This window comes from Vigna umbellata, chromosome 5, assembly GCF_029865625.1.
Source record: "Vigna umbellata cultivar VRB3 chromosome 5, Vumbellata_1.0, whole genome shotgun sequence".
Lineage (NCBI taxonomy): Eukaryota > Viridiplantae > Streptophyta > Magnoliopsida > Fabales > Fabaceae > Vigna > Vigna umbellata.
In genome coordinates this window covers 16021008-16033394 of record NC_142169.1, presented here as the reverse complement: position 1 = coordinate 16033394, position 12387 = coordinate 16021008, and the positions used below count along the sequence as shown (strand labels likewise).

At 34.9% G+C, this 12387-nt stretch overlaps 1 protein-coding gene, 1 non-coding gene and 1 pseudogene across 2 annotated transcripts; 1 reads left to right on the top strand and 2 right to left on the bottom strand.

Annotated features, from left to right (window-relative positions):
• Positions 1–65: 65 nt before the first annotated feature.
• Positions 66–146, top strand: TRNAL-AAG (transfer RNA leucine (anticodon AAG)). Its single transcript has one exon. It is a non-coding gene; the product is annotated as a tRNA-Leu (tRNA).
• Positions 147–5822: 5676 nt separating this feature from the next.
• Positions 5823–6953, bottom strand: LOC124838746 (arabinogalactan O-methyltransferase 1 pseudogene; annotated as a pseudogene).
• A 922-nt stretch (positions 6954–7875) lies between these two features.
• LOC124838759 (nucleic acid binding / zinc ion binding protein) lies at positions 7876–10393 on the bottom strand. Its single transcript, XM_047314446.2, has 4 exons — positions 10160–10393; positions 9998–10062; positions 9142–9340; positions 7876–8723 (listed from the first exon to the last, which is right to left on the bottom strand). Exons 1-4 carry the CDS (start codon positions 10391–10393, stop codon positions 8358–8360), a joined length of 864 nt encoding a protein of 287 aa, XP_047170402.1. The 3' UTR covers positions 7876–8357.
• Between the last annotated feature and the right edge of the window lie 1994 nt (positions 10394–12387).

Genomic DNA, 12387 nt, shown 5'->3' with positions numbered 1-12387 from the left:
AGTTACGTGGTAGTGAAATTTCATAATTTATATCAGATATTAATGACTCATATCAGATATCAATTGTTGAGATGGCCGAGTTGGTCTAAGGCGCCAGATTAAGGTTCTGGTCCGAAAGGGCGTGGGTTCAAATCCCACTCTCAACAATTTATTTTTGTTTTACTATTTTTTTGATTGATGTTAGTCCAGTTTTTCTCTATCCACGTTAGTTACATTTTTAGCCCATACTAGGTCAACTTTTTTTTTATCGATGTCAAGTGAAAATTTTCAGTTGATGTAAGTTTGCAGTTTTGAGTTGATGATGATACATGTTATATTAGAGTAGATATTATTGTAATTATATTTTAATGATGTATACCTAGGTTTTTTATTGGCTGAAATTAGTTAGTTTTATTTTACTAATATTGATGAGACTATTTTTAGATGGATGCTAAACATATTTTTGTGCTTAACCGTGTATTTTCTTTTCAGTTGATTCATGTAGGGATTGCTTTCAAATTACTAGTGTTACTTAGGTTCAAAGTGCTCACAATTTTCATTTTACTTGTAATTGGGGAAACTTTTAAATAACATTGAATATGATTGTGTTTTCACAAATCTTAAATCTTGAAGGAATTTTAGAAGGTATTGGTGAAGAAGTTGGCAAAAGAAATTCGACAAACAACATTAAAAAGTATTTCTAGTCATGTTTATTGAAATAGTTGTGTCTAACATCAATTAAAAATAATCTTGACTTGTGTCAATTGTGGAAAGTTTTTACAATTAGTTGTGTTAAAATAAAAGAGAAAGAAACATAGGATGAATTTTTAATGTGACTTGCACATAGAATTATGTATTTATAAATATGAAAATATAAAGAGATGAACTTATGTCTTTTACATTTAAAATTAAAATATAATATTGTATCTAACAATACATAATGATATCTTAACGTCCTATGTTGGTGCATAATTTTTCTATACAATTAAGTAACCAAGTTTATTAAAACTTCTTACAATAAATTAAATATGTTTAGTTCGATTAAGATTTTTGTATATAATTCTTTTATAAATTAAAAACACTTATATATTTGATAGATTAGGAGTTAATTACATTTTTTCTTGTATTTAAAATGAAAATTTCTTTTCTAAAAGGAAGGTCCATGGGTTAGCTCTAACCTACATGACTTTTGTGGATATTTTGGCTCCATGTATTTTTTCAATAGGATCTTTTTGGCCTTGTCAGTTTCTTTGGCCTCAGCCCATGTAGGTTAAGACCAAACCATGTGAGGAGAGCCAAATCGATAGGTCTACCCTCAAGCTAATCATATAAATCGTATGTACCAAACTTATTACAAATATAATCAATTTTAGGTTTCTATAAAGACTTAGTTAAAATATCTCCTAATTGATTATTTTAGTTAACAAATTCAGTTTTGATGTATCTAGATACAATCTTTTCTTAAATAAAGTGATAGTCAATCTCAATGTGTTTGGTCCTTTAATGAAATACATGATAATACTTATATGAAGAGAAACCTGATTGTCACATATAAGTGTCATTTGAGTGACATCTATAAATTGTATCTCTTTAAGTAATTATTTAAGCCAAACAAGTTCGCAAGTGATTAAGGTCATAACTATATAGTCTACTTCTACATTAGATCTTGGCACAACATTTTGTTTCTTACTCTTCCAAGAGATCAAGTTGCCACAAACAGAGATACAATATCCATAAGTGGACCCTCTACTAGAAGGATATGATGCCCAATCATCATTTGAATAATAAACAACTTTAGTATATGGTTATTGTGACCATATAGCAAACCTTTTATAGGATATCCTTTAATGTACTTTAATATGTGAATGACTACATTTCAATGATCTATATATAAAGAATTGAGAAATTTACTCATCGCATTAACTATAAAAGAAATGTCAAGCGAGTAGTAATAAAATAGTTCAATTTTCCAACTAGTACTTCTCAGGATTTGAGAAAGACCCCTTGATTAGGTAGGAGTTTAGTATTGAAATCCATATTGGTGTGTTAGTAGACTTTGAAGTTATCAATCTAGTTTTCTCCAAAATATCCAATGTATACTTCTTTTGATATAATAATGGCCAATCACACACCCAATGTCACTCACAACTAGATAGAATTTGACTATATAGGCTTAGTGCTTTTCTTTGACCTTTCTTGTGTATTGTGATTTTTTTCATTTATGTTCTCCCTTTTCAACTTCTTTCTTTTCTTCATTCTGGTTTTGATACTTGTATTCATGTTGAAGAATATGACCATTGATGATCTTCATATTGCTTAAGTTTTCTTGGGGAAATTCTTGATATGATCTTTTGAGTATTTCTTTTCTTTCAATCTTGAACTATCTTTCTTTCTTTTCTTGGATATCTTCAGTTTTGAATTTGTCCAATTTTTATTTATATTAGTGTTGCAGCTTTGAATATAATCTTCAAGATACTCTTTATATATTTTATAATCTTCAAAATGTTTGTGTGCTCATAACAATTACATAGGATATTTTTTAATATGGGCAATCTTCAATTCTTATGCATAACCTTTAATCAGCATATATGATATTCAAATAATCTTCTTCTCGAATCAAATCTTTAATAAATTTTCTTCTAATTCTTGATTTGCATTATAAGGAATTTGATATTCTATTTGTTGATTTAATCTTTCTTTTCAACGTTCAGATTTTCTCTAGTAAATAATGTATCACACCCAATTCTTTATTTTTTCTCATGTGCGTCTAGTGCTTTATTAGGCTTAGTTTAGTTAGTTTTGACTTTCTTATGTCATCAACTCATACTTGACTCGACTAATCATCATGCTCATATGATTGTTTGATTTGACATTAAGTCCATATGGTCTTACTTGATCTTTATTTGTTTGGTTAATGTGACTCATTTGATCACTTGGTTTGACTTCCACATAGTTTGACCTATTTTAACTCTCTTATTATCATAAAGTTTACTATTAGCTTTGACTCGTTTAGTGAGGTTCATTGCCTTGTCTCATTTGATTGACTTTAGTGACTTGGTTTGTTTACCGTACACTTTCAAACTCTTTTCATTTAGTCTTCACAATTCTATTTCTGATGGAACTTGTTTTAACTCATTAACGTACATTAGATATAATAATAATCAAATATATTTTAGATTAATTAACATTTAATCAACACATCATATAATCAAATTTTATGATTGACATGTTTAAATAGCGTCTTACCAGTATGTAGTTTAGTGATGATTTTAGTCTCGATAGTCTTTCTTTCTCTAGTTTTTTCAAGATTATGTTCCATATTTCTGTGGCTTATTTGGAACTTAGTACTTGAATATTCTAAGAGTTTTTTCTGATATATTTTGCGAATTCGTAATTTAGGGAGATATTAAAAAGGATACTTCACTAGTACAAAATGGGCTTTTAAACTCGCACAATAGACCTCGGTTTACACCAAACCGCTGTCTATTCAGACACGGTGGCAGTTTTGTAATTAACGAGACCTTATAGGCCTCGGTTCAGACTTGACCGGTGCCAAAAAGGGTTACTACTTCGGTTGTGAAAGCAACCAGTGCCTAATTAGTGGTTTCTGACACAGTTAAAAAAAACCGGTGCCAAAAAGGGGTGTACTACATCGGTTGGTAGGAGGGACCGAGGCGTATCAGCCTCTACTGCCTCGGGCCAGAAGGACCGAGGCATATAACCCTCTTATTTCCCCAAATATTTTCCCCAGTTTGAACGAAAACCTACCCTCACTCTCGCCTCCCTCGCTCTCGCGCCTCCCTCGCCTCCCTCTCGCTCTCGCGCCTCCCTCCCCTCACCTCGCCTCCCTCTCGCTCTCGCGCCTCCCTCCCCTCACCTCGCCTTCCTCTCGCTCTCGCGCCTCCCTCCCCTCACCTCGCCTCCCTCTCGCTCTCGCGCCTCCCTCGCTCTCGCGCCTCCCTCCCCTCCCCTCGCCTCCCTCGCTCTCGCGCCTCCCTCCCCTCACCTCGCCTCCCTCGCTCTCGCGCCTCTCTCCCCTCGGTCTAGCTCCGTCGCTCTCTCGGTCTCCAAAATCTCCTGCGAGTGCGTCGCCTCTAGAGGGAAGAGCAAGCGGTGGTGGTGCGTCAATGGTGGCGGCGGTGATAGTGGTGGTGGTGGTGGTCAGATTAGGGTTTTTCTGATGTTGATGGTGGTGGTGCGAATCTGAGATTAGGGTCAGATTGGGGTAAAATTAGGGTCAGATTAGGGTTTTTCGAATCTGAGATTTTGTTTTACTTGCATCTTTGAATCTGAGATTGGGGTAAAATTAGGGTCAGATCTGATGTTGCCTGTGTTAACTTTTCTGTGTTAATTTGCTTGAGGCACCAAAATTAAATTCCTGTGTTAATTTGCCATCATTTTCAAAGCAAGCTAATGTGTTCAGATCTACAAAAAGGGGTGAGGGTTTTGCTTAATCTGAGTTCTCTCCTTGTTCAAAAACCCTACTGATAATGCATAACGAAAAAAAAAATAAAAAAAAGACCCTACTGCCTCGGTTTAGCTTCCAACCGAGGCAGTAGAAGGAGAAGAACAATCTCGGTTCTGATAACCGAGGCCGAATCGTACCGTTTTTTGTCTCGTTCCAGAACCGAGGCATAAAGTTGATCACTTTTTACCTCGTCTGAATATGCCTCGGTTCAAAAAACGGTGCCTATTAGCGAATTTAACCGGTGCCATTTCCTTTAAATGTACTAGTGCTTGGAGATGTTAAACTTAATGTCTGGAAAAACTTTATTGTGTAACTTATAAAGATTGATACCGGTGATGTTTGGAGAGATTGTATTAGCTGTAATAAAGTATTTTGATTAATGAAATATCTTAAATAGTATATATGAAAGAGACCTTGACATAACCCTTGAGTTAGGAATAAACGAGTGTAAAAGTTCTGTTTATACTTTATCTGCTTATTGTTTTATTTCAAATCATTCAACGTGCAAAAAGAGTAGACTCCCTTAAATTTCCGTTTATAGAGCCATATGCACTCTATGCACTAACAGAGTGCATAGAAACATGTCACGAAGCAAGCAATGTATTGCATATCTCCAAGTGAGATAAACTGTTTTTAACTATTTTTTTTGGCACAATCCGATTTATTTGTGGCTTAGTTTCCCTTTCTTTAAATGTCTCTCTTAAATTTGGTGCAGAACAATCTCAAATTGTGCAGTTGTTTTACCCATCAAAAGAAGACAAATAAAAAAGCGAGAAATCCTAAATAAGTATTATATACTTAAAAAAAGTAATGATTCATGGATATAAAAACGGTGCATTAATACTTAGTATGTACTTACAAAATGATAGATTTATATATAGGAAAATGTTATTTTGACAACAAAAGTTTGACACAATTTTGACAACGGCGACGTGGCAGCTGTGCATTGGCTCAGTGAATTGAAAACAAACCAGAAAAAACCCAAAATACCCCTCACCCCGGTTCACTGAGCCAATGCACAGCTGCCACGTCGCCGTTGTCAAAATTGTGTCAAACTTTTGTTGTCCAAATAACATTTTCCTTATATATATATATGATGTAATAAGAAGAAAAAGTTAAAAAAAAAGTATATGATAAGTGTGGACAAAATAAGAAATGACCATGAATAATTTTCCTTAAAAAACTTGAACACAAACTTTGATAATATTGCATGAAGAGGTAAAGAAACGTCTGAACATGTAAAAGAAAAAACGAAGAAGAGAGAGATGATAGAACTTGTTTGAGTACTAGAAAACAGAAATTGTAATTAAAATTGGAGAAATGGTAAACAAGGGGTGTGTAATCATTGAACATAAAGCAAAAGAAAGCATAAAATTCAGCAAAATCCATGACTAATATCAGTAGCATTAACAACTGGTGGAATAACAAAATGCCAAAGCTTCCTAATACCCCCAACCCTATATTTCATGCACAAAAATTCCCTCGCATAATGTTTCTCAATCTCCCTATCTACGTCATGAAGAAACACGTGTGTCACGCCCGAATTTCTCCTCCCACGCGCCATCATGGCAGCTGAGTATATCACCGCCATCCTCCCCGGTGCAGCGGGAAAATACCCTCGGGGCCCGTCGATCATTATCACATCCCAATCACGATCGTACACATCATTCGGCAGGTTGCTGAGTGCCAGCACGCACCGCAAGTCACCCTTTAAGGGATGACCGGTAGAGGTGGTGCCGCCACAATCCCTTTTGTAAGAGGTTAGGAGGGTCTTGGCGTCGGAGAGGCGCGTCTGGTAACGCACTGTGTGGGCGCGTATGATGGGGAAGCGTTGGAGGGCGGCGAGGGTCCACTTGGGATCTTCCTCAAGGAACAACGTGGTGCCACGTGGATTGAAGGAGTCCCACATGAGGGAGTCGTGGCCGAGACCGAATACGAGGAAGTTGCATGGGGCGAGGGATTGGAGGACGTCGAAGGTGCGTCGGATCTCGCCCTTGGTCTGTTGCGGGAGCGCGAGCGCGGTGGCGTAGTGGAGGATGGTGACGAGGGTGAGGGGTGTGTCGTCGAACTCGGCGGCGATGACGGACTCAGAGTTGGTGAGGCGGAGGGGTTTGGCGGTGTAGATGCAGAGGCTGTTGGGGTCGATGAGGGTGTGGCGGAAGATGAAGAGGAGGAAGAGAGTGGTGGCGAGTGTGGCGGCGAGGAGGGTGAGAAGGCGGGAGTTGGGGTTGGAAGGGTATTTCTTCTTGTGGGAAGGTTGGGAGGATCTGAATATCCACGCTTGCATGTTGCTATACGTGTGTTTGATATGTGAATGAAGCTATGTGACTCTGCGGAGGCTCTGAATGATGGAAATGTTTGAGATGCATGGAGATGAGCGGTTGTAGCCACAGTTTCATGGACAGATCGTTTTTCTATATTTAGCTCACATAGACTTTGTCGCATCTTTTGTGGTAAATCATGTTATTTTAATCTTTTTTATTTCAAACATGTTAGTTTTTTGAGGTAGTCAAACCATGTTTCTATCCACTTTGGGAAATCCAATGAGCAGTGTTAACTATCAATGCTTCGGCGAAATTTTATCAGGAAGATAAAGTAAAACAAATTTCTGCTGATAGTTTTAGGTTGCTGTAATTAAGATATGAGTATTGTTTTAGGATGTGCGATATGCCGTGGTTGCAAAAGAGTCAATTGATTTGAGAAATTATCAATCAGTCTTTCAAATTTTTGTGTGGGAGGGTATCCACCAGCATATATGATGGCAGTGGTGATGCTGGTATGCTGCAAAGTGATATCAATCTCATTTTTTTCAGTGTTTTAGAGAAAAACTAAATAGAAAGAATAATCAAAACAAGAAATAACCTGAGAAATGAGAAATTGATGAAAATAAGATTAAATATTTAGTTGCTTAATAAAGTAAACGTAGATGGGAAATAGAATGTTTTGGAAGCTTTTTTTTTTTTTTTTTCATTTCTTGTGAAAAATGCGAGAAAAAGTATAATGGCCTTAGAAATTATTTCTCTCTCCCTCTACCAAGACAATCAGTTCCCTCCATCAAATTTTCCTCCACTCTACCAACCACACCCTTATTATCATGAATAAGTGCTGTAATATATCTTTATTTTCAATAATTGCAACGATAAACGAATTATTTCAATTGCTACACTTCATTTTTTACTTTAATTTTATACATTACATTATATTTTCTATCTCAAAGGTATGTTTGATCCTTGTAAAGAAAATCAAAACGCTGTCTTTGAGTGCAGGCTTGTATTGCCTGAGCTGTGATGTACAACTACGTTAATTATCAAATCAGAAAAAGCAGTTCCCAGAGTCTATGAATCAAACATGAATCCATGTTGGAAAGGTTGCAAAAAACCGTACAAATTCTCAAGTGGTCTCAGTTGCATGTAAAATGAAAAAAAATATTAAGCAGAAGAACTTCGTGTTAACCAATTTACCAAATCAAATTTTACAGAAATAGAAATCACATATCATGCTGACAGGAAGCCTGAACCATTCACTAACTAGCGGGATATTCCGTCACTGGGTTAAGCATATCACAAGCTTCAAGAGTGTTTTCTTTAAACTAATCACAAAGTAGCTATTCAGTAAATGCGTTAAGACTAACAGGACCATATCATACAAAATTAAGCATAATATCTCCACAGAAAGCCAAGGGATATTCGCATGTCCACAATGCCTGTGTTATAGCCACAACGGGGCGCATTGAAAATATAAAACTGCCGCAAGCTGCTTATTACATCCTCCAGCATGATCTGCTTTTCCTATCTTCAACTTTATCAGCTTCTTCAAACTTTGAGCACAAGACACACATCTTATAATGAAGCAGTATCTGAATATTTGATCATTTTGCAATTAAGAATGCAGAGTGGTTTGAGTGCAAGCTTTATCTCTTTGTCCCAGATGCTGCTGGGTTTGATTGATCTCTGCGCTGAACAGTTCGAGGGACGAATGACAAGCCTTTGCTGCGGCGACCAAAGCTGATATTTGAAGGGGTGGAGTCAGAAGTGCTCAGTTTAGAGACTGCTGAAACAAGGTCATCCACGGTTGCGTTTTCCACTTCCATCATTCCTGCATCCTTCTCCTTAGGAACAGATTTTTTTTGTTGGGACTTCAATCTCTGTTTCTTTGAAGGTTTAGCCTTCTTGAAAAACTCAAATGAGGTGGGAAATTTATGCTTGTCAACCAGATGCTGATGCCTACGATTGTAGCTTTTGAATTTCAAACCACACTTTTCCACCAAGCATTCATACTATATAACAAGGACAAGAAACACATTAACAAGTTGGCATCAAGTGAATAATTAAATATGTGGATGCACAAAATGATAATAGCCTATACAGTTAGGTTCCAAAGAAATAACAGATAAAAAGCATGTAAGGAAGGCAAAAAAAAAGTTTTAAGCAGTATTTGAAAACCAAACCGTTAATGAAGTTTTGCTGTCAACTTGTAAGGTTATATAAATATAAAAGAAAAAAATATAGGGTATACTTTATCAGAGAAAATAGAAGAAACAGAAGTAATTTTGAATGTCCCACACTGAAGAAGGCTACGTATATCCAACTAGTCAATTCTTCAACAATGATCTAAGACCAGGAATATCTTATAGATGCAATATTATAAGGAATTGTATCGTGATAGCACAATGAATCATCTTTACACTTACACACCATATCGTAACCACGTGCAACTTTTGCCTGAAAGAAAGAATCATGCACTTCAGATACATGTATGCTGAGCAACCGAGACGTTGGGTAAACTCTAAAGCACACAGAACAAGATGCAGTATGCCTTGCATTATAGTGATTCTCGAAGTCATCCATTGAAGTCAAGCGTGCACCACAGCCAACAATGGGACAAAAGATTTCCCTGCACAAAAAAAATAGAATTTGAGATGAGGCACGTGGACTGTCACTCGTCATAGTAAAATTCAAAGTTAAAAGTAAGATGATTATTAGGCCCCTATAGGTAACAATCATTCAAAAATTCAGTTTTTGTATCAACACCCTTCCCCCCAAAATCCCTATACACCCCTTATAGAGACTGATTTTTTTTTTTTTTCATTAAGGAATTGAGTTCTAAACGAGTTTCACCTATAGGGGCCAAATGATTATTTTAACCTAAAATGCCCACGTTTTATTCCCTATCCTCTTATTAATACACACCATGTTACAGAAGTTTTCTACCCTTTGCAACCTTGTAGGGACTAAATTTTTCATTCAAGAACTGATTTAACCTATGGGGATCAAACGATAACAACTTTCTCGAGCAACAGAGTATAATACCAACAAATTGTGTTTCTTCAGCATGTATTCAGATAAATAAATTAACCACAACAATTATATAATAAAGAAGCACCTTCATCAAGAACTAAGTAGAACAAAAAAAAAAAACTGCATTTAGAGAACTAGAAATAATGACAATCTATAGTGAAAACGAAGCCCCACATTCGAAAATCATCTGCCAGAAGTGATTTCGATCTCACATAATGCTAAGGATATGAAGCTATCATATAAGGATCAGTACCTTCCTTCTTCCTCTTGCATCCATTTCTCAAGCTGTTCCTTCTCTTCTGTCAATTCCAAAGCAACCTTTGAAATACAAGGGGTAAGTAAATGTTAAATCTAAAAATTCAGTACTTAACATCATTTAATCACATACCAAACAATTACAAAAAAACAAAAAAACCTGTTTGGCAAGAAGTTCTCGTTCGAGATTGCCGGGAGCGAAGAAAGGAGAGTCGGGCCCGAACTTGCGACGGAGCGGTTTCCAGAACGGAAACCCTAATTGTTGATTGTGATTGTTCTCCACTTCCATCGCCATCTTCACACTCTTCACTTCAATCACACAAGGTATTCTTTTTCCACTTTCAATTTTGAATTGAATAGAAACTTCAGAGTGCGGACCATATTTTTGAGTCATATGTTTCTGTCGGACTCTATATACTTGGGCTCAAAACCTCTTTCAAATTCGGCAAGGTCAATTTAGCAATTTCATTACTACTTGTCCCCTGTTTTTCTATTTCCACCTCCTTAGATAACTTTATTTAATTTGTTTTAACCAAAATTCCCTTCACGTAAACTAATTCTACGAGATGAAATTATAGATATAAGTTAGTATTTAATAGAAATATGTGTTCATTGTCTAGTTAATTCAAATTTCTTTCTATGTGTTTATTATTTATCTTTTATTAAATAATTTAGCATTGGTTTATGATTTGAATAGCTAGTTGTTATACCAAAATCATAATTGGCTGATTGTCGTCATTTAACACTATCTAACTCAAACCGTGATTCATTAATAAAATGGTTTTTTTGTCTAGTTAATTAACCTTTTCTATGTTTTTATTATTTATCGTTCGTTAAATAATTTAATATTGACTTATTATTTGAATAACATGTGGTTACATGAAAATCATAATAGGGGTTGTCAGTCGTCATGTAACACTATCGAAATCGCATGTTTCATTTTTTAATTATTACAATTTAATATAAAATATGAAATAAAAAAATCGAAATTGAGAACTATTTCTGAAATAAGAATTTAAGGAGAGGATAAAAACTTAAAATAAAAATGAAGTATAATAGAGGTTTTAAAAGTAAAATAATTTTGAACTTTGGGTTTTTGTTTGAAAATTAGTGTTTTTGAATTTATATTTTTGGTAGAACATAATTGTTATGTTATTTTTTTATTATTATATTTTTGTTTAGGAAAAAAGTCTTTTACCTTTATATAATTGATATAGAAATTAATTAAGAGACTTTAGAAAGGAAAAACATGTAAATTAAATAATCTGGGTATTTAATAAAATGATATTAGGTAAATCTTTTAGAAGATTTAGTTTTTATTTTAAAAATTAATTATATGAAAATAGGAGATATGATCTTGGTGGGTTTAAAGAATGAAAGATATATTATTATTAAAGAAAATCATTATTAGATATTATTAGATATTTTAAAAGATTATGTGGATTTTAAAAAGATTTGGTGGTTGATGATATTTTAAAAAGTAGTTAAGAAAGAATAAGAGAAGAAACCTTAGTGATTTTAGAGATAAACTGAGAGATTTTATTAAAACTAAAAAGATAAAGATAGAATAGAAGAAGATAAAATGGAGAAGAGTAAAAAAGGGTTTGCATTTTGTTATCCTAAAATCAAAAAATGAAAATTAGAAAGATAAGGGTGGAAAAAAATGTTTTTTAGGAGAAAAAAGGAAAAACTGCAGAAAACCTTAGTGCAAGAGAGGATTTGTGGTGTTTCTGAAGTTAGATAAAACCCTAGTATTAGCCAAGGTATGTGGAAACGTACCATTGTTTGTTGTATGCTATGCATTCTCGATTTACTTGCATGAAAATACTTGTTTGATATGTGTTATATGATTATGATTATGATTATTTGTTGTTATTGTTGGACAAGGGTTTGTGTGTGCATGAGAATAGGTTTTTGATAATATTTGTGATGGGTTTTCCTATGAATGTATTATGTATGTTTTGTTGGGTTATCCCAAAAGAGAGTTTGATGCTAAGAGAGAATAAAATTATGATGCTTGGGGGTTTGCATGCAAATATATGTTGTAAGTGTTGGGTTATTGGACTCCCTTCCTATGTAGAAAATAGGCCAAATAATGTGGACCATTATGTCTTTCTTTATTTTAGTGGAAATGGGTAACATTAGAGTCATTTGAAGAGAGGGAAAAACCAAGTGAGAGAGAAAGGAAGAGAAGTCATTCCCGCATAACATAAAACCTACATTGGTGTTTTCATTCACCGTTAGATTAAGCTGATTTAGGGACAGTGGGTTCCAGACGTATGGTTCTTCATTCTGACCATTCAGATCATCAACCGGAGGTCTAGTTTGGGAGAAAACAGTCTCGCATTAGTAACTTTGTTTTGGAGAATTTTCATCTTCTTTGTTCTC

Bases quoted from the DNA above. Each gene is read 5' to 3' on its own strand.
- LOC124838759 (XM_047314446.2), bottom strand. From the start codon at position 10,393: ATGACTCAAAAATATGGTCCGCACTCTGAAGTTTCTATTCAATTCAAA. The intron at 10,063-10,159 runs GTTTTTTTGTTT...TGTATTTCAAAG, and splicing joins GAGAACTTCTTGCCAAACAG to GTTGCTTTGGAATTGACAGA. The intron at 9,341-9,997 runs GTACTGATCCTT...TTTTTTGTGCAG, and splicing joins ATGCAAGAGGAAGAAGGAAG to GGAAATCTTTTGTCCCATTG.